Here is a 23,470-nt window from a genome sequence, read left to right as displayed (position 1 = left end):
TATGAATGATGAATAATTTTGTGGTTACATTAATTGAATAGTTGAAATGTTTTGGGGAGTCTATTGTTAATAAAACACGAAGACTCCAAATGGAAGTTTTCAGTAGGATTAGTCAAGTTATAAAGACTGTATGAATTTTAAAAACATATATTGGAGAAAAGAATACATGCAACAAGATACAGTAAGAAAAGAATATGTTCAAAGATATAATACAATACAAATTGACCAAGGTTCAAAGGATATAAAAAAATTGTGTATATTTTAATATTAATATTAGAGTAGACACAGGATAGCAGAAAGAACATAGAACATTGTGGTGAGTGGGTGGAATGAGTAAAACCCTTCAAAAATTAAGAAAAAAATATTCGAGGAAATTGAAGTTAAGAAGGAGGAAGATTAAACAAAGAGGTGGGGGAAGGAGGAAAAGAAGAAAAAATGAGAAAATAGAACTAAAGGAGAAAGTAGAAAGAGAAAAGGGAAGGAAAATAGGAGAAGACGAAGGAGAAATAGTAGTGTGGTGGTGATTGTAATTCAATTTTTTTAGTTTTTGCAGTTTTAGTTAATGAATTTGAGTTCTGTTAGCAACATTTATGTAAAAAAAATTCCAGTTCTCTGTTACATTTATTCTCGTGGACAACTTATAAAATACAAAAGTCCTGGACTTGAAAAGGTTCGAGCAGCCCCTTCTCTCTGCTATGAGCTTTAACTGCAGACTGTAAGTGAAAACATACTGCCTTTTAGCCCTTTGACATTGCCACATTTACATGTGTTTGGTTGGTCAGTTAGGAATTAAGAGAGAGAGAGATTAAAATCTTGACAATGTCTTGCTTAAGGTTGTGAACTTTTTAGGGGTGAACAACTGCTGCTCCTTTAGCACTGTTCTTGTGGAGACAGTGGTATGAATGTTCATGATTACATAAAACTCTTGTCTCATTTCTTTACTTATGCAAGTTTGTGACAAATTGTGATTCTTAAGGGGGAACATCCAGCTTAATTGAACGAAAAGTACATATATTTATTTTTCATTTTTTTTAAGTCTCCCTTACCGAATTAAGTTCAAAATTTACGAGGTTATTATTGGTAACTTCATTTAAAAGAACCACTACTTGAATTTAAATAGAAAAAAGTTCTTTAGCCATATTTTAAATTTTCGAAATTTTTACAAATTTTTTTTTACAACCTTTCACGCTTTCCCTCCTAGCTCCCACAGTTTTAAAAATATTTTTAATCTCTTCTGCCTGGCCTGTTCCGAAAGGTTGTGGCAAAAGTCGTGAAACGATATCATTAAATTATTTGCAGTGTAAGTATTTTTTTTTTTGTTACTTTCCTGAAAATTTGTTTCTATTAATTCATATTGTAGATCATTACATATATAATAACCATACAAAATTTCATGCAATTATATTTAATAGGTATTTTTTAGTTATGAGAGAAATAATTTGAAAATTTTAAGTTTTGGAGAATGAGCGACAAACTATTTAGAACTCTCCTGGTGCATATATTTGACCATACTTCGGGAACTATACAGATATTTAGAAAATTCTTTTACAGACAGACAGGAAGGGGAAATTCTATACTCCAGTGAAGCTGGATGTTTCCCTTAAAAGGTGTCATGTGGTTATGAACAGGATAAAGTTTGAAATGCAATTGTATCATAGTAAAATCCATATGACTGAGTTTTAGAAATTTTCCTCTGTATAAATTATTTTAGAATAGTAAGTATTAATGTATATTTTGAAACTGTGAACTGTGTTTAATGTATAATTTCAAGGAAAAAATTGTTCTGGGGCTGGGTATCGATCCCGGGACCTCTGGTTGAACGTACCAGCGCTCTGCCAACTGAGCTACCCGGGAACTCCACCTGACGTCTCAATTTTTCCCTTTATATCCACACAACTCGCGTGGGCTGACGAAACGCCAGAGACCCACATCGAGTACACACAATCTCTGTGTGACTTGAAATTGTGGTTTTCTGTTAATGTACACAGTGACGTATATATTATGCAAATCTAGTCTTTCAGGTAAAGCTTCCTGTAAAACAGATTTGAATAATTTCAAGGGAAAGCAGAAAACCACAATTCCAAGTCACACAGAGATTGTGTGCACTCAATGTGGGTCTCTGGCATTTCGTCAGCCCACGCAAATTGTGTGGATATAAAGGGAAAAGTTGAGACTGTGTCGGGTGGAGTTCCCGGGTAGCTCAGTTGGCAGAGCGCTGGTACATTCAACCAGAGGTCCCGGGATTGATACCTGGCCCCGGAACAATTTTTCCCTTGAAATTATTCAAATCTGCTTTACAGGAAGCTTTACCTGAAAGACTAGATTTGCATAATGTGTTTAATGTATTAGTAACTGGTAACTTATTTGCATGAGGACATTGAGAACAACTTCATTATTATAAAGCAGCTATTAACTACACAAGTACAAAGACTTTGTAATAATTATGGGGTTATACAACACCTCAAAAGGAATTAAATTATGCTTGCTCTTTAAATAGTCTAAAAAAAATGTAAATTCTTTTTTATGTTTTTACATCACTAAGAAACATGAAAATACAACACATTAACTCAAGAAATTATTACAGGATATCTTGTAATAAGATAAAGTGTAGTGACACCAATAAATATACCACAGTTTTGTAGAAGTAAAACTTTCAGAGCAGATATTTTGTTCTTCTCAAGTTCTTCGTCAACCATTCTGTTCAGTTCTGGCATCTGAAATTAGTTGAAAGATACGATGTTATAAAGTTCTGTGGTCTTGACATTTTGCATTAAACCTCGACACTTACCTGGGGACCCCACACCATATTTTATTGTTATCTAATATCTACATCCATATACTCCAAAACGTTCCAGTAAGATAGATATGTTATCCTTGGTTATTTTAGTTTCCTTTACAATTAAAATTATTATATCGTAATTACAGTATATACTGATTATTCTTTTCATATTTATTCCTTGGGGTCTTGGATGTCCCCAGCTATAGAACACGTCTTAATTTTGTAATTAGATTTATTGTGCATTTAAACTTTTACTTATAACAGTTACTGATAGAAATAAACTCAAATACAGCATAAATAGATCTAGATTCACTTTCCGGGCTGAGAGGCCGTGGTCTGTTGGTTGGTTTTCTACCAGACGTTTCGTCTGCAACTGTGGCAGAAATCTTCAGTGGAGTGGTATCCGAGGTCGCAAAACTCTTCTCAGCGTACCTGAGGCAACTGATCCTGTGGCTGGTTGTGCGGGCATATTTATAGTGCAACTAGTGGGCCGAGGCCTGTTGTCACTGCAGACCGCGCCGCTTTGTTCGCTGCTCCTGTTCTGGGTTCCCAGCAGCGAACAAAGTGGCGCGGCCTGCTAGTTGCACTATAAATACGCCTGCACAACCAGCCACAGGATCAGTTGCCTCAGGTACACCGAGAAGAGTTTTGCGACCTCGGATACCACTCCATTGAAGATGTCTGCCGCAGTTGCAGACGAAACGTCTGGTAGAAAACCAATCAACAGACCACGGCCTCTCAGCCCGGAAAAGAATCTAGATCTATAGACTCCGGTCGTGAAAGCGTACACTACAACAGCATAAATATTGTAACAGGATAAATATTGTAGGTTCAAGAGTAATTGTTTGTATTTGTAAAATAAGGTTCTTGTACTTTTTACTGCAGCAGGTGATGAGAATGAATAAGTACATTAATTAATTGTCCAAACATAATAATTGATACGATACTATAACAATTTCCTTTTTGTGTTTTATTTCGAGGTTAGTGAAAGTGTTTTCTGATAATTGAAAAGAGAGAAACAAAGATACAGAATAAATAGTCTGCCATTACAATAATTAAAATAAATCATTCATTCATTGTTTAAACGTAATGAGTAACTAAAGTTGCAATAAAAACTTTGAATTTCCTTACATATATAAACAAAATTGATAAACCTGTAAAATAATGTAATTATTTACAACAAATATGCTTGGGGTAAAAAGAAACTGATAAGTAGCATGAAATTCTAGAGCAGCTAAGTTGCGAGGGTTAATAAGTGAATTTTTGTGTACTCAGTGTTCCTTTGCCATACTCAATGCACTGTCATTCAGTCATCATAATAACAGTCGTCTCTGTTATATTTTAAGTGATGAAAAATTAAGTTTTCTTTCTTCTGTGCTAAATTTATATTGTTCTGTTTTTGGATATTTACTGGTACTATATTCTTTTGCTGATTAACAACAACTAATTTCAGTTATGAGCTTTTGGGGTTAAATAAGTGAAATCAGTATTTTTTTTTGTTATTTGCCACATATCTGTAAATTCATGATAGTGTTTATTAATCTTCGTTTATATTCTGCATGTTTTTCTTAACACTGATGTATTTATATGAATGTGAAATTACTATACAGTCAACAGGATAGATTCTCTCCTTCACCTGGTGATGAAGTTACATTGAGTCATAACCTTTATTTTTCGAGCAAAGTAATTGGTTCTTTTAGGAACATAATAAACAAATGTCTCTGTATAAAGAATCTTGTAATGAATTAAATATTCCGAATATGGGAAATAATAAAATTATTTTCGTAAATTCCTAAGATAAATAGAAACAAAAGTAATGCTGTGCCTGCATAATATGAGAAATTTTTTCATATCAGAATCTTATGTTAAGTTTCTGAAACAGTGTATTTTTCTAAATACTCAACCATAAAAAGTTATACAAAAAATGTAATTCAGTGTATTCTAATGACAAGTTAGAGAATTTCAGTGCTCTGCAAAGAAGCTACTTTTGCTCTGTTCTTTTACCCTTGACTGACAGTTAACGATTGTTTCTGTAGGTGTGTGGAAAAGTGTTGTTTTCTTACCAAATCAGCGAGTGAAACATACAGGAAAAGTCCACCAGCAAAGGCAAAGACGTACACACTGGTTTGCAACTCTCCCATTAATATCCCAAGTACTAGTCCACCAAATGAAGTACACGCTGAAAGAAAGTTGTATAGCAGTGCTTTCTTCAGTGGCAATCCAGAGTTGATGAGAATTGCAAAATCACCTGTAGAAAAATTAATTTTATTATATGAGAAAGTAATTGTGTCATTATTTCTGTTTGCATAGGATTAGAAAACAATAGTTGATTTTTGTAAACAATCTCCTACATTGCAAAACTAATAAGAATAAATTCATAATCTTCATCAGGTATAAAATATGTTTCTTGACTGCCATACATTATCCCCAGTGGTCTTGCAGTTACCATGCTAGCATTTGGATCGAAAGTTTTCAGGTTCAAACCTGACCAATGGCGATGGATTTTAAATGGAAATACAATTTTTTGCTTCGTTTCCTCTGGGAGGAAAGTAAAGCTGGCAGATTTGTGTCATAAATATGAAGCATATAAAAGAACCCTGTCCCTGATAGATGGCTTCAGGAAAAATATTTCAGCTTTTCTTTCCCACTTTAAATTTTGATCCAGATAACATCTACAGTGAAAAGTGTCATTAAATGAAATACCACCAACACCACCACCATCACAAGTACACTACAACTACCACCACCATCACTACCACACTACAACTCCCACCACTATCACTACCACACTACAACTACAACTACCACCACCATCACTACCACATTACAACTACCACCACCACCACCATCACTACCACACAACTCCCACCACTATCACTACCACACTACAACTACAACCACCATCACTACCACACTACAACTACCACCACCACCACCACCACCATCACTACCACACAACTCCCACCACTATCACTACCACACTACAACTACAACTACAACTATCACCACCATCACTACCACACTACAACTACCACCACCACCATCACTACCACACAACTCCCACCACTATCACTACCACACTACAACTACAACTACAACTACCACCACCATCACTACCACACTACAACTACCACCACCACCATCACTACCACACAACTCCCACCACTATCACTACCACACAACTCCCACCACTATCACTACCACACTACAACTACAACTACCACCACCATCACTACCACACTACAACTACCACCACAACCATCACTACCACACAACTACCACCACCATCACTACCACACTACAACTACAACTACCACCACCATCACTACCACACTACAACTACCACCACCACCATCACTACCACACAACTCCCACCACTATCACTACCACACTACAACTACAACTACCACCACCATCACTACCACACTACAACTACCACCACAACCATCACTACCACACAACTACCACCACCATCACTACCACACTACAACTACAACTACCACCACCATCACTACCACACTACAACTACCACCACAACCATCACTACCACACAACTCCCACCACTATCACTACCACACTACAACTACAACTACAACTATCACCACCATCACTACCACACTACAACTACCACCACCACCATCACTACCACACAACTCCCACCACTATCACTACCACACTACAACTACAACTACAACTACCACCACCATCACTACCACACTACAACTACCACCACCACCATCACTACCACACAACTCCCACCACTATCACTACCACACAACTCCCACCACTATCACTACCACACTACAACTACAACTACCACCACCATCACTACCACACTGCAACTACCACCACCACCATCACTACCACACAACTCCCACCACTATCACTACCACACTACAACTACCACCACCACCATCACTACCACACAACTCCCACCACTATCACTACCACACTACAACTACAACTACCTTCACTACCACACTACAACTACCACCACCACTATCACTACCACACAACTCCCACCACTATCACTACCACACTACAACTACAACTACCATCACTACCACACTACAACTACTACCACCACCACCACTACCACACAACTCCCACCACTATCACTACCACACTACAACTACAACTACCACCATCACTGCCACACTACAACTACCACCACCACCATCACTACCACACAACTCCCACCACTATCACTACCACACTACAACTACAACTACCACCACCATCACTACCACACTACAACTACCACCACCACCACCATCACTACCACACAACTCCCACCACTATCACTACCACACTACAACTACAACTACAACCACCATCACTACCACACTACAACTACCACCACCACCATCACTACCACACGACTCCCACCACTATCACTACCACACTACAACTACAACTACCACCACCATCACTACCACACTACAACTACCACCACCACCATCACTACCACACAACTCCCACCACTATCACTACCACACTACAACTACAACTACCACCACCATCACTACCACACTACAACTACCACCACTACCACTACCAGACTACAACTACCATCACTACCACACTACAACTACCACCACTATCACTACCACACTACAACTACCACCACTATCACTACCACAACTACCACCACCACTCCCACCGCCACCACCACTGCCACCACCACCACAAAAAAAAAAAACACGCACACAAAAGTACATAAGAAGAATCATGATATGTTCATGGGGATTTTATGGACATTTTACTGGAAATTTGCTATTGATTTGCTTTTCTTTTTATTTTGTTTGCTGCCTGCAACATTCTATCTCAAATTTAGTTGTTCATATTCTTACTTCATAAGCAATTGAAGAGTCCACTGCAAGAACGATGATGTCACTTTCTTGTCGAAAATGAACCAAGACTGTCAATGCATAGCTTAAGACATGTAGAATGTACATAGAGAGTTATATGGCATTAACACTGATAGTCATTGTCCAGTAATGATCGGAAAATCATAGTTAAGCTTTGAGCACTAAACATTTCAAACTTTCAATTGCTTCTCCTGAAAAATGTATTCCAAATGACATCCATCATTCTTGCAGTGGACTCTTCAATTGTTAATTATACTTCTTTACTCTCATTTCAGCTTCAGCTCCCGCACGTCTGTCTCATTTTTAACCTTCATTCCACTACCATTTTCATTGTACCTCCTCTCAATTATTGCTATTCCCATATATTACAATATCTGTGTAATCAATTTAACATACAAGGTATGTTAAATGAAGAATTGCAAAACACATTCACTAATAGAGCATATTTCATTTGATATATTGCCAAATTTACAAAAGTTAAGTTAATTTTGTTGAGTATAAATTGATGTCTGGCACTAGGGTTTATGCAGATAGTGCATGCCCTTCCCAAGTGATTCGTGGTTCAGTTCCTGGCATGAGTAGAGATTTATCTCAAACAGAATTAGGTGTTTTTTTATATTTTTTTTTACTTGTCCTGTGTTGTTTTCGCAGTGGATCTTCATTATGACCACACAGCCTAGATGGCTCACACTGTGAGACAGTCTAGTGTTGGTCCAGAGACATCCTTCCCTACATTGCATTACTGAATTGCAAGTTTGTATAAAGGAAGGGGTTTAATAATAAGACGAAGAAGAAGAAGATAAATTGATGAAATTATGTGTCTGTGGATTATTTACCATTATTGAGGGTTGATTCTCTCTCTTTCATTATCAGTTATAAATTGTGATCGCTTCTAAAGAATGCTTAAGAGAACGGTTGTCTCACCAAGTTCATGTGGAAACTCTTCACAAGCCACTGCCATACTGATTCCTATTCCAGCGCTGAGATCCTTGGAATATCCTGCACCAATAGACATGCCATCAATGAAATTATGTATAGCGTCACCGAATATGATCATATATGCCACGGTTGTCTTTGCTCCTGGCTTCTTTTGATTGTCATGTTTAACAGTCTGTAATGAAGTTTGTATTCAGTGTTGGACTTTCGCACTTGCAGTGAGGATTAGAACACTTGGTAGCATCTAAACTAAAGGACACATTTAATTTGAAAGAGGATTGAAAAAAATAACAGATTATCTAAAGTTTGAAGTTACGCATCTCTGTTGCTGGTAATTATATAAAGAAACTTTCAAACCAGACATAATAACAACTATGCAAGTCTTTGTATTTTATCTCGTACTGGTATAGAGACTGGAAGGAAACTGGAAAATAAGAATTATTGCAATTAAACTCTTTGTCACTATGTTGGATTTTAGCTAAAAGTCACACACATTGCAAGAATAATGAAAATATATCCAGGAAATATCAAAATGTGTGCTTCATTGACATCTGAACATTTGTTATGTTTTATGGTCAATATGCTTGCTTGACCTGTACATAAATGGAATTTTAGAGGACTAGGAAGCTTCAAAACCAAAAACTATCTGCGTGGTCAGCAAATGTAAATATTAATAAAAATCTATTTGCAGACCAAAAGTAAAGAAGATATACAATATTAAATACAGTTTTACAATACTGTTACCATAAATGAATAATTCCTGCAATAAAACCAAGTTGTTAGCAATGAAAGAGAGACACCAAATATAGTAAGAATAATTATTAACGACAAAATCATTGAACAAATGGATTGGTCTAAGTATCTAGAATGGAATATGCTTAATTTTGAAATGATCAAAAACTAAAAAATTAAGTTAAAATAAGTAAAGCATGGAATATTTGAAAAACAGTTTAGAAAAATACAAAGATGTTCAAAGAGCGTTCCACAATGTTACTTTAAAACAAGTGTTGACCTATGGAAGTGAAACATGAGTAGATATGAGCACCATCTGAGGAACAAATAGAAACTTTACAAATGAGATTCCCAAGATTAGTATTGAGAGTTGCAAAACAGGATAAAATTAAAAATCCAGAAGTCCAAAATAAATTTAAACCAGACTTTGTAGAAGAATAAAATATTATAAAAAATTTTTGGTATTAGCATATAAATAGAAAGAATGTCTTTGAAATGTTTTCCACAGCTAGCATATAATATCACCAAGTCTAAAAATATGATTTGGGCTGGCCCTGGAATAGGTGGAAACCATCTGTCAGCCTGGACTTTCAATACCGTAAACTGGGGTTACAGTGAACACAGAGGAAACTTTGAACATTTTTTTCAGAAAATAATATTTAGGTTTCTAGATGCTACACTTGTTCGATGGAGGTAAATTTGGTATGAGAATGATTTTTATGATAATTTACCTCCATCTATAACAAGTGCAGCATGTAGAAACCTAAATATGATTTTCTGAAAAAAAAAAATGTTCAAAGTTTCCTCTGTGTTCAAAGTAACCCCAGTTTACGGTTACCCCAGTCCTTGTGAGGAAGAATAATAATAATTTTTTCTATGTAGTGCTGACACTTGGAATTTTTATTCTCTCTATGTATTTTACCTCTGATTGAGATTCTGGCTGATATATACATCTATTATCAGGTAGTACATCTCACTTGACAATGTGTCAGAGGAAGAACAATTGTTTACATGCATCTGAAGTCTGATTAATGTAATATGTAGCTAATCGGCGATGTATGCAATGGAGGGGGAAAGGAACTGGCCATTCTACCTCAGTATCTCCTGGCTTAGTTGCCCCATAAGTGGTGCCTTATTGGTATCACTTGTGAGGTTCAGACCTGTTCGGACAGTTGACTAGACAACTATGTATTATTAATGTTTTTATTTTATAATTTTTGTTTCCATGCACCTTTATTTTTTCTAAAGATTTGGTGAAAATTTAACCTATGGTATTCTATTTAGAAGTGATTAAAGATGTATGGATTAAAATATGTGAAAAATGTGGTGACATGTTTAAATACTGACTCAGTGAAAAGTACTACAGGCATATTTATAAAAGTGCTCTTACCTTTGAGTCTATTCTGTTGAGGGAATTGCACGTTCCATGTTGTATGGAATGTTCTAATAATTGGGAGGTTTTGCTGTTAATGTGACTAGATTTGGGGAGCAACTCCTTTCGTTCTGGCATTTCGCTTTCTATCCGTCCACAATTTTCACAGTTTTGAAATGTTGAGAGCATATTTGTTTGCATGTCATTTGTATCCACTTGTTTTGTTTCATTTTCCTGTAATTTATGACTTTAATTAAACATTTTATGACAACAATGTTGATATATTAAACACATTAAACCAAATCTTTATTCCCTACTATTATATTGTTGCAACATCAATGTCTACTAAAAAATATATGTATAATGGTCTGCTAGTTATATAAATCTGGTTTCAGCTACAATCTCAGAGAGAATTTTTAATAAAGATAGACTGAGAGAATTAGTATATGTAATGCAGCATAAACAATGTATATTTATTATAAATGCTTAAATTCTAACCTCGTCTCTTTCTTGCTTCATACATTTTTCACAGCAAATGTTCTAACTACATTTTGAAATTCTCTTCCTGATCTACACTATATAATATTAGAAGTATACAGTGCCCTGTCATGGGTAGATCCATTTCCCATTTTACACGAGGAACAATGTGAATGGTGGCAAAGAGATCTACATGGCATTAGGGCTACTCCTGGAGGTAGATGCTGTAGTCATTGACAGGAGTTCATTACAAAAGAGTTTCTGAAATATTATTCGAAAACACGGCATTTAAAATGTGAAATCTTTCTCTTAAAGTTATGGTGCAATATATTATTCAAGTAATGGAAAATAACAAACCAAAATTTCTGGTTATTGACAAGCCAATAATGCTACCAGTATCCAGAGACGGCTCGTCCTAATGTGCTATAGCACACTCGTAATATTTTTAAAATTAATGTTTTTGTTGATGTTACCACGAGTAATATTATCCTGTAAAAACATTAGGAATCAGCTCATTTTTCAGATGGCGTTAGGTTGCAAACACTTATACAGTGTGCTGAGTCTCAATGTAGTGAGGGCTGTGCTCACATTGAATGTTGACAGAGGTTAAAAAATACCCTTAGGCAAATGACGTATTCTCCCAGCATTAGCACGAGAAACTGGTCAGCAGTGCGCTATTTTCCCAGTAGAACCCCGAACTTGGGGTTAGTTGGAAGCATCAGTAATAGTGAGTGAAATATTCTTGATCTTCCAACAGTTCTACGAGTTGATGCTGAATTTACAAACGTTTAATAATAAAGAATGTTTAAAAGTGACATACATTGTATGTAATTTGTATAGATTGACAAATCGAACTGAAACCCTGACCGAGTTACTACATGAGCGCTGGCTGTCTTGGGGAGGAGCAAGTGAGAAAGCACGGGGGGAAGGGAGAGAGCACTATCTATGTACTTGCAGGTCCACTCACAGTTTGTCAAACCTGCTAACAAAAGCATTAAAAGGTTGACTAGTTGCCTGCAATGCTAGCATAATGGAGCCTTCCTAGCCGACAGTCGAGGCAAAAATGAAGAATCCGTTATTGTGGTAATACTGGACAGTGGTTCTTCTATTGGTCGCGATGCCAACACACACCCTCTCAGATATTTACGTGGTGATTGGTGACTGAATGACGATGAGCGAGGGGGAGAGAAGAAAGAAAGAGAGAGATTCCAGAAGTTGGCGTGTTTTACGGGGTTTCAGTTGAAGTTGACAAACTATAGATATACTTTTTCCTCTTTCAGAATTCTTGTTGAATGGCATTAATGTCTCACGTTATAACAGATAATAATAATAATAATAATAATAATAATAATAATAATAATTATTATTATTATTATTATTATTATTATTATTATTATTATTATTATTATTATTATTATTATTATAGCTGATGATGCAATGAATTCATTGTGACTATTAAGGCTAACAATTATATATTATCTTCTTCCTTATCTTCTTGTGTTTTACTATTAGTGTTATTCTGTGGACTGAAATGACTTCAGTCAAGAGTTTGTTAACTAATCCATTCTCTATGGGAAATATGGAAAAAAAAAAAAAATTGAAGTGAAATGGTTAGAAAGACCTATACTTAATTTGACTATAAATCGGAAAACAATAGGCGGGAAAAATAGTGTGTACAACAGAAAATTTCACAGGACAGAATATAAAAACAGTTGGATATGTGGTAATGAAGGTACTAAGTCTTCTTAAGAAACACCATATCTCAGGAATGAATCACTACACTTGCTATGCTATCAGTTGAGAAGATGATTATGTCTGGCATAGAAGGATTCAACATCAGTATAATAGAGAAATTCTGCATTAGGAAGGAGTGTAGTATGAACTTAATTTTCGTCATTAGATTAGTTGCATGTTACATTTTATGTATGTGTATCAACAAGCTGTAGCACACTCGATATTTTTGTCACCAACCGCCCCTGCCAGTATGTATCTACAAATTCAGGAATATGCATCTTGATGACAGATGACAGAGTAATGCATTGTCGACACAGTATCTTAATTTGTTTTGCTAAATCATTTCCATTTTTTCTCTGTAGATATAATTCATTCCTGGCCTTAATAATAATTATTATCCACATTTGCATGTTTAGATTTTTGTGAATATATACATTTCCAAAGTATTTTCAATTTGATTTATCAGGAGACAGTTGTAGACTCATATTTCCCTAACTTGTATTATACTGTGTAATAAAAATAGCTGAATCACATTTAAGTACTTGAATATGAAGTAATATACATTAGAGAATAAAACAAAATGTCATTCGACCTTTACGTAGAATTACTTTTTAAACATGTATACTTTTGAAGGTGTCTGTTTCATAATGATCAGTTTTAATTGTATGATTTTGCCACAAATGTGTACTTGTTAGCAGATCAGGATGTTATTTTGCATTAAGTTATGGTACAGACGTTACATCTTCCAATGAAGAAGTGACATGGTCTTGTCTCAATTGTCTAGATATGAATGCCCATCTAAAAGAAATTAAATTGATATACTTACATTCTTTTTCTCTACATGTTAATATATAGTTTGAGGCTTGGATTTAGTAGTTTGCAAGAAAACTGTTTGTGTACGAATGTACTAATATTTTTTGTGAGCATAAACATTTTACAAACCTTTGCAGACATTTGAAAACACATATGAAATTATTTAAATTTAGGAGGATTATAATTTGAAGTGTGATGTAGTGTAGTTTCTTTCCAAGACTCTAAGCGTGTAACTTAAAAAATAGACCATTTTATCTCTCATCATCTTACACTTCTTTTATGGAAAGCAATCTTGGACAGAACTTCAAACATATAGAGTAACCATAAACTACTCCACATGACCACAGCTGTGTCGAGGTAGTCTTCATTGTCCTTCATATTGAATCCCTGTCAACAGAATAAATGTTACATGAGTAGACTAAACAGGATGACGAGGCTTGCATTTTAAATTGGCTCTTTAAAGGAAGACTTCATCTTGTCATCCAAAATAAACTCTGCAAAAATATATTTATATATATATATATATATATATATATATATTGATCATTCGATCAACAGTATGTCGTACAATTGTGGTAAAATTGGACAACAATTAAATTTGAAAGAACTGAATCCACATATCAGGGTAAGAAAGACATAAAGGAAAAATTCACTTAATGCATTTTAGACCTCCAGTCTGAACTTATTTCAGTAGAAAGAGGGTAGTAGAAGTCTAATCAATATCGAAAACTTATGTTACAATAAAGAATCTAAATTTTATGTAATACTGTAAGATTCCAGAATTTTTTATGTATGAAAGAAATATATGTGCTTGCAAGAATTATATTGTATTCAATTTAAATAGTAGGAATAATCCTGAAAAAAATAACACAGCAAGACATAGTAACAGAATGGAGTGACAAGCGAATATGTGGCCATTGTTAAAAGTAAGTTATTGGCAAAGATACAACTCATATACTATCGATGTAGTGACACACACAGGAATGTAAACTTCATCTTACGATGTTGGATGACGTATATACGTCCGTTTCTTTCCACCCGTAAGCAGTGCTGACTAGATCAGACGCTATGGACAGTACTCTATAACAGAGTCGCCAGTATGAGAGGAGAATTTCAAGCCTTTGGTGTGAAACGAACTCGATAGCTCAGTTGGTAGAGCGCCTGACCAGAGTACAGGAAGTCGCAGGTTCGAATCCCGCTCGAGGTTGTGAAATTTTTCTTTCATACCATGGCATGATTGTGACTATATAAGTATTTAAATATTCACACACAGGAATGTTTTTCTTCCAGAAACACAAGATTTTACGATCGTTTTGAAGGATCAGAAAATACCTGGAAGATCTTGCTGGTGAAATATACCTACTCAACCATTATAGCTGGGCTACGAAACCGGATTTTGGTACTCATTATAGTTTCCCAAATGTATTACAATACGATGCTGGGTGGACATCAGTCCCACACATGGTAGAGATTTCATGACAACATTTTTTACCCAACAAATTTGCAATTCATATTTGAGAGAATCAGATGAACCAATTTATAATTTTAATAAATAAAGGAATCAATTATAAACCAATCATATGACTTATCATAACCAATGTAATTTTGAATTTTTCTCCTCAAATATTAATTGTCGATATTACAGATATTATTCTGTATGACAAATTAATAAATCTATAATATTCTCATAGCTATCAGTGCATATGTCTGTACAGATTACTGTGCACTTAACTGCGGAATCCCAGCCAAATAAGTCACTCAGCTGAGTGCACTCCTAGTATAATGGCAGTTGACATTGGACATATACGTCAACATATATGCCTAAAATGGAGTCAAGCCACAAAGGGAAACATTGAAGGAGGAGAATTCGATCCGGTGCTGTGGATTAAATTCTGCGTAGCTCAGTGGTCAGAGCGCTTGGTATGTGGAACCAAGGACCCGGGTTCGATCCCCGGCACTGGAGCGAATTTTTCTCCTCAAATATTAATTGTCGATATTACAGATATTATTCTGTATGAAAAATTAATAAATCTATAATATACAATTTTAGACTTTTACATAAAAACACTGAGAGCATTGATTCTTCTGAAATAAGAAAAAAAAGTCATAGAAAATGAAAGTTACTATTTGCTATGTTATAATTGGTGTACACTTACCTCGGGAATTAACTGAAATGTCGATGTAGCTGTGAGAGACCCAACAGCTAAGCCAATCAGAATGCGCATCATTTGGTTGTAAGAGTTTGAGTTAATTAAAGGCCAAAATAAGCCTCCAAACAAACCAGACAAACTGATGATGCCCACAGAAACGACACCAAATATCCACACTAGAAAGAGTGAAAGATTAGTGCACCAATTAACTTAATTGCTTTCATCACATATTCATTTTGTATGAGGTCTCGCCCACCTCATTGAATATTACACAATTACTATGAAGTAGCCAATATGTATTATTACAATTTAATACGAGAAAAATTCGTACCGGCACCGGGAATCGAACCCAGGACCTCTCAGCTCTGTGCGCTGAGCGCTCTTTCCAACTGAGCTATGCCGGGACACCATCCACTGCACCGGCCGAACCCCTCTCGTAATGCTTTTTACGGCCTTACTACCTGCATTTGAGACGATACACGTCATATATGCAGGAGCGCATATTTAAATGACTTTATGGCCATATTCAACATCAGTTTGTGACAACTGCTAACAGTTAATACATCACATATTCATTTTGTATGAGCTCTCGCCCACCTCATTAAATAGTAATAATACATATTGGCTACTTCATAGTAGTCGTGTAATATTCAATGAGGTGGGCAAGACCTCATACAAAATGAATATGTGATGTATTAACTGTTAGCAGTTGTCAAAAACTGATGTTGAATATGGCCACAAAGTCATTTAAATATGCGCTCCTGCATATATGACTTGTATCGTCTCAAATGCAGGTAGTAAGGCCGTAAAAATCATTACGAGAGGGGTTCGGCCGGTGCCGTGGATCGTGTCCCGGCATAGCTCAGTTGGAAAGAACACTCAGCGCGCAGAGCTGAGAGGTCCTGGGTTCGATTCCCGGTACCGGTACGAATTTTTCTCGTATTAAATAGTATTAATTGCTTTCATTTGTAGATGACGTTCATTTTTCCAAAAACTGAAATATAATTGTACCAGAATTAAAATGAATGCATCTCTCATCTCACAGCAATATTTATAAATCGAGTGACTTATTCGTGCGAAATCCCACTTTTTTCTTCAATCATTTATAAGGTTCTTTGAATATAATGGAATTGGATGAAACAACACATTCACCTATAATTCTCTCTGACCAAAATTCTTAAGTAGGTAATGAATAATTTTCTCCCAGATAAATTTTATAGGAACTTGAAATGTTATGAACTTTTCTGAAAATGAAGGAAGAGGAAAAATAACATAAAATATGAGACGAGGAAGTGTGGAGAAAGTATGTGTCACCTCCGTTTCACTAGTTTATTTAATTTTTATGTCATTTAATACGACTTTGATGGTTAAAACAAAATAATGATCAACTGTATTGACTTACCTTTAAGTGATGAGGGATCATGTTGTGAAATGTTTTGTTGCAATTCTTCATTGTACACTAGCCACGAACACGTAGAATTTTCAAATACTACAGTTTCAACTTTATTACACTGAAAAAGATTGAAATCAACATTATTTTTATTACTTCATCATTTTTTTAAATTTTGTTTTGTCGATATAAACTGTCCTGTGCCTCCAAGAATTAACACAGCCCAATGATATTAACTAATTTTTTTGTGTTGTAAGTAGGCCTAAATAATCAGTAATTGACACACCAAATAATTGAAAGTATACCAGTTTTAATTAGTAGTGTATTTTTTGTTGATTGAATAAAATTATACTCTTATAGGACTTCTAAAATTGGAGAAATGTATCAGCAGTTGACACTTCTGTGATGTGTTCTTTATCCCAACTCCGTACATGCATGTGTATATTAATTTATTCTCTTATTTGTACAGTTGAATTCGGTTATAGCATCACCGAAGTAAGTAACGAAATTATGTCACTGTAAAAAATGAATACAATAAGTAAAATTCAAAGAAGTACTACATGTATAATATTACGTATTTTGTACTCCAGTGTAATTTAATTTATAATTTTATATAGACATACAGTACTGCAACTTTCTTTAATACTCTACGCTATTTGTTTTGTTTTTTTTTTTTGTTTGTTTGTTTGTAAAGAACCACTGGATTGTAGGAAATAGTGAAATACGTTGTAAATTCTGTAATGTAAAGTAATTAAGATACATACATCACTTGTGGGGTTCAGACCTGTCTTCGGACAATTGACTAAACAACAACAATATTAAGAAAAACCTATCCTTCTTAAAAACTGTCCTTGTAGCCAAGATGACGCACTGACTGTGGTCACTGTAATTTAAATTTTTGTTTAAATATTTGGAGTTAAAGTTGTCACCTAATTGACCTTGCCACAATTGGACTGTTGAATTTGGCTTAAGTGGAGAATATTCGTGTTGTAAATTTCAAACACAGAACTCTTCACACCAGAATCTTGTTAGAACAGATGTGACAGTATGTCTTAATCATATATAAGGTGTTCATAAGCCAAAAAAAAAATCAATTTTTTTTTTGTGCAGCTGAACTATGTGGTTAGAATAAATCATATGGATAGACTTTAAAGGTAACGATATCCATCTTGATTACACAACTTTTAACACTGTATCACTTCGGAATATGTATGATAAGTCTTTCTTGTGTTAAATTTTAACGTACCTTGTTGACATGTTTCGACCTATTTTGGGTCATCTTCAGAACTGGTCATTGTTGGTGTTGGCGCCTCTTGTTTCCTGTGTGGGTGCATTCGTAGTGTAGAGTCAAAGAGTGTATGTGTTTTGAAATTGAGTTGTGTGTTGAGAATAACATTGGGGTGTGTTTTCGTGTGTCTGTATATTTCATATTGTTCTAGTTTGTTGAGTTTCTGGCTGCTATTTGGTTGGATGTGCAGTATTTCCATGTCTGTGTTGATGTCTCTGTAGATGTGGTTGGCATTTGTGATATGTTCTGCAAAAACACCTCCACATATGCAGAACACATCACAAATGCCAACCACACCTACAGAGACATCAACACAGACATGGAAATACTGCACATCCAACCAAAAAGCCAGAAACTCAACACACTAGAACAATATGAAATATACAGACACACAAAAACACACCCCAACGATATTCTCAACACACAACTCAATTTCAAAACACACACACTCTTTGACTCTTAACTACGAACGCCCACACAGGAAACAAGAGGCACCAACACCAGCAACGACCAGTTCTGAAGATGACCGAAAATAGGTCGAAACATGTTAACAAGGTACGTTAAAATTTAACACAAGGAAGACTTATCATACATATTCCGAAGTGAAGATATCCCCTGTATATCCTTGTAGGTTTGGTAGTCAAGTAGATACAGTGATACTAAATGTTCTGCTTGCAGATTGACAATGTTACTTGCGTCCATAGCCATCCTCAAGCTACACTTGTTCCTTGGGTGATACTAAATAAGTAATAATACTGGCATGTCTTTTTAAGGATAAAACAAGACACAGTTAAGATTCTGCATTGGAATCCTGAAGGCTTATCAGTTTGTCACATCAGAAGATTAGAGAACTTAAGAAATTATATAAAAAATTATGTCAGATATTACTGTATATTACCAACACAGTAAACAGATGACAAATGGTAAAAATTTCTTTCTTGAACTTAACCTTCTGCCCTGCCTCATGTACCTTCTTCAAGATTGATAATGAATTCAAGAGTATCTCTTGCTATAAGATTAATCCTGTTATGGTTATTTCAAGTGTGATTGCTCTGAGACTTGTATGTCCGATATAAAATATTCGAGCAATTATGAATGAAATTCTAAAAACTGCGTTAATCTTCAGGGTTAGTTTGGCAGAATTCAGAAACAAGAGAATTCATTGAATCGTATTCACCACACAGTAAAAGCGAGAAGTGACCAAATTTCAAATTACATTTTTTTATAGTATATGGAATGATGACAATGAAATATTGTATTCTATTAATACCTGTTGCATTTAATTTGCACACGTATGTATGAATTTTAATTAATGACTCTTGAACGTTTATATGTAGTGTTGTGAGGTTGACTATGTCAAAAGCTTAAGGGGAGAGGATGGTATTTTTTAAAATTTTTTTCCTATTTGGTGTAAAATATTAATTTTTTGTATGTGGAGAGCTCATAGCCGTGGCAACTCAACCAAATAAAAATAAAAAAAAAATTATTTGGGGGCCCAAATTTGAAAATAATTTACCCAATGCAGGATTGTACTGAAACTGATATATCTAAACCGTTTTTAAAGATAGATTCAAACAATTTTTTGCAATGTATTTGCAAAAGCATGTTCTACAAACTGTCTGTAACAGAATTTTGATATTAGTCCCTATGTTTGTAAAATAATTAAAATTTAATAATTTTCTGATTTCCTTTCTTGCAAACAAACGGACGTATTTTTAAAATTAAATGAATCAACAAAATTCTGTTACAGAGAAAAGTTTCCTAATAGCCTAAAGAATGTGTGTTCTAAATTTCATGCATATATCTTTAATAGTTCAGAAATTATATCCATTTTTGTCTGGCAATGTAGCAAAAAAATGAAGTTACTGGAAACCGATAAAAGCGGGCGTGTGATTTAAAAATCCATAGCGCAGGAAGTTTAAAAATGACGTCTCAACATCCGATAAGGGCACAAATACCCACAAAATGTTATGCAATGCATTCCATATACTGGGTGTTCAGTTCAAAGTGTGTCGTGGCTCGCTGTATGCCGTCATGTGGCTAGCCGATGAGCCTAGAAAATTCAATTTTCCTACACTTCCACAGAGGCATATTACCTGTGTGCCAGAGAAGTTGCCTAGCAAGTACGGCGTTCATTCTGAAGATTACTTACCGATACGTACGGTAATGCCGGTAGTGGCAGGAATGTGAACTGTTTGGAAACACGTACTGAGGTGAGTTTTTTTCTTACTGTCGGGATATGGGGAGAGGGTTAAGACGATTACTTACGTATTTGTTGACACGATGGTCAACATGGACACGGAGTATTTGATTTGCATTGTGGAATGTTGCTGTACGCAACCGATGATAACAAATACCCTGCGTACGACTTGTCCACGCAAAACACAGTTCGAAAGAGGTTATGGTAGCACACAGACCGTACAGACCGCCATCTGTTGCTACGACGTTCAAGTTATACCGTACACGTTCTCAAGTTCAGATTGAATGCCTTGATTAATAGACAACTTCTCTGACATAAAAGTTGAAACTTGCTTCAAATCGCTGTCTCAAAACAGTGACGTCATGACACACTTTGAAATGAACACCCAGTATATCAAAGGGTATTTTAAAGAAATTTTTTTTTTTTTAATTTAATTTACTGGAAACAACAATAAAAGTGGGTGAGTGATTTAAAAATCCATAACGCAGGAAGTTTAAAAATGGCGACTCAACATCCGATAAGGGCACAAATATCCACAAAATGTTATGCTATGCATTCCACACATATCACAGAGTATTTTAAAGAATTTTTTTTTTTTTAATGTACTCATTTTTCACCAAAAAGTATCATCCTCTCCCCTTACATATGCCCTTTTTTTCCCTCTACAGAAAACTACAACTGCTCAGTCACTGAAATACTCGATCAATATAAGATTTTTAATAATTGTAATTTATATTGTACCTGATTTGTTGTAATGCAGATGTCTGTTTCCCCTGGCTTGCAGGATGTGATGTGTGCCTTTTTGATCTCCTGCTGCACTTGTGATAGTACATGTTGCAGCTCATGATGTGCTATGCCTGGAGGAGTTTTATACAAGATGAGCAGCTTCATTTCTGTGTGTCTGTTCATGGCGTTATTTAGCCATGGAAGCGTCAACAGTGTGACGAATACTTTACCAAAGCACATATTTGTAAAGATAACACGGACTTCGATGTATGTTACTTCAAATTTCAGCTAATAGCGAGTTGAGATTGATGGAACATAGTAGCCATAACAAGAACACTTTTAAAAATGTTTCACTCTAACTATTAAGTGATTTTTCACAAGAGCTCTTTAATGTAATTTACGTGAAAACCAAGTAAATCTAATAACTTTATATGATATACGGTTGCACTGAGTAATGATACCTTCACACACGTAACACTTTCGTAATTGCACTCACTATTGAATTCCGATTCATTTTTATCACGTGAACTGCACAGACATAGGAATTACAAGAGTGAACTTTGAACATTTAATTTATTATCACTCTAGACCTAAGTCTGTAATGTTTACATGACATGTTGAGACAGTACATGCTTTAAATTGAAAATGAGCGAAATAAGTTAAGTCCAATGAAACAGGAACTTACAGGAAGAAGTATTATCTAATTGCAAACAATTGAATTAACTTCTGACAGAAGGATCTGGAAAAAAAATAAATCAAAATACTTTCTCAACATTTTGGCGATACTTTATGGAATTTTTTTCTCTATATTTAGATTCTTATGTTGAACTTTATATAATGTTCGTATATGGAACAAAAAATGTAGAATGTTAAAGAAGATCTGAAAAGACTAATAAAATGAAGTAATGGAAACTTAAGTTCACTGTGTTAGTTCTTTGGCACTGGAATGATTGGATGCGATTTTGTTCCAATTGTATGAATTAAAAGTATTGTTGAAGGTTAAGGAAATAATACGAGTTGCCAGAATTTCTGATTATTGATATGCTATATCATCATCATCATCATCATCATCATCATCATCATCATCAGCAGCGCAACAACCCAGGATGGGTTTTGGCCTCCTTAACAACAGCCTTCCATCTTACTCTGTCCTTCACCATGCTAGTCCATCCTCTCACTCCCATAATTTCAAGGTCTTTGGATACCCTATCCATCCACCTCAGCTTTGGTCTACCCTTTCTCCTTCTGTTGTATCTGCAGTGCTCGGGAAAAGTGATATGTCAGTTTCCACAAACCTTTTTTGATAATTTATTGACAACTTACGGAACATCTGCTCGCTTGGAAAAAAATACATAAGTATTTCTCCCATTACAATAATTCATACAGAAAAAAATCAAATTGACATAAACCAGTGTGAGTTGTCAATAAATTATCAAAAAAGGTTTGTGGAAACTGACTTATGTCACTTTTCCCGAGCACTGCAGATTATAGTCTCCCCTTTTAACATTTTAATAGGAGTGCGTGTTTCAAGCATCCTATTTACATGTCCCTATGCTATCTCAGAGCCTTTTCTAATGTGCTAGTGGTTGAAGTTTGTTGATAATAATCAGTAGTCATCTGGAAGTATGCACATGAATTTATTACAAAAAAGAAAAAAAAAATATTTTAATGCTGACCAAAGTTGCACAAAAATGTGATTTACTTAAAGCCAAATTCAACGGTTTTTAATTTCATCATCTCCCTTTATAGCGCGTGAAAAAATGTAGATGGTGTGCATTCCAAAATGATTGGTTCAGAACTATAATTTCTCTATAAAATTGTCGGTCTGGGTAGTGCAGTCGGTATAGCGCTGGCCTTCTGTGCGGGTTCGATCCCGGCCCAGTTTAATTGTGCTTAAATGCGACAGGCTCATGTCAGTAGATTTACTAGCATGTAAAAGGACTCCTGCAGGACAAAATTCCGACACACTGGTGACGCTGATATAACCTCGGCAATTGCGAGC

The 23,470-nt window shown here is 35.3% G+C and overlaps 2 protein-coding genes and 1 non-coding gene across 8 annotated transcripts in view; 1 reads left to right on the top strand and 2 right to left on the bottom strand.

Moving 5' to 3' along the window:
* The window catches only part of LOC138707571 (BBSome complex member BBS2-like), a 64,209-nt gene extending 41,824 nt beyond the window's left edge, over positions 1–22,385 (top strand). For 5 of the 6 annotated variants that reach the window (XM_069837158.1, XM_069837159.1, XM_069837160.1 and 2 more), the window contains exon 15: positions 21,527–22,385. The gene's annotated coding sequence lies outside the window, so the exon portion shown is untranslated. Of the gene's footprint in view, positions 1–15,004; positions 15,217–21,526 lie in introns of those variants that run through there. The other variant, XM_069837164.1, reaches the window with a different exon arrangement.
* LOC138707573 (metal cation symporter ZIP8-like) lies at positions 2,178–21,708 on the bottom strand. Its single transcript, XM_069837167.1, has 8 exons — positions 21,484–21,708; positions 17,267–17,375; positions 15,871–16,040; positions 13,985–14,101; positions 10,709–10,924; positions 8,575–8,761; positions 4,843–5,027; positions 2,178–2,714 (listed from the first exon to the last, which is right to left on the bottom strand). Exons 1-8 carry the CDS (start codon positions 21,706–21,708, stop codon positions 2,568–2,570), a joined length of 1,356 nt encoding a protein of 451 aa, XP_069693268.1. The 3' UTR covers positions 2,178–2,567.
* On the bottom strand, positions 16,193–16,268 carry TRNAC-ACA (transfer RNA cysteine (anticodon ACA)). Its single transcript has one exon. It is a non-coding gene; the product is annotated as a tRNA-Cys (tRNA).
* Positions 22,386–23,470: the final 1,085 nt, after the last annotated feature.

This window comes from Periplaneta americana, chromosome 10, assembly GCF_040183065.1.
Source record: "Periplaneta americana isolate PAMFEO1 chromosome 10, P.americana_PAMFEO1_priV1, whole genome shotgun sequence".
NCBI lineage: Eukaryota > Metazoa > Arthropoda > Insecta > Blattodea > Blattidae > Periplaneta > Periplaneta americana.
The sequence above is the reverse complement of the archived record's forward strand: the minus strand, read 5'-3'. Positions and strand labels throughout refer to the sequence as shown.

What these genes read in the sequence shown, in the direction of transcription:
- LOC138707573 (XM_069837167.1), bottom strand. Translation starts at nt 21,708, where the DNA reads ATGTGCTTTGGTAAAGTATTCGTCACACTGTTGACGCTTCCATGGCTA. An exon ending in TCAACAGAATAGACTCAAAG is followed by an intron (nt 8,762 to 10,708) that starts GTAAGAGCACTT and finishes ACTTCATTACAG; the next exon opens with ACTGTTAAACATGACAATCA. An exon ending in AGAGTTTCCACATGAACTTG is followed by an intron (nt 5,028 to 8,574) that starts GTGAGACAACCG and finishes ATTTTTCTACAG; the next exon opens with GTGATTTTGCAATTCTCATC.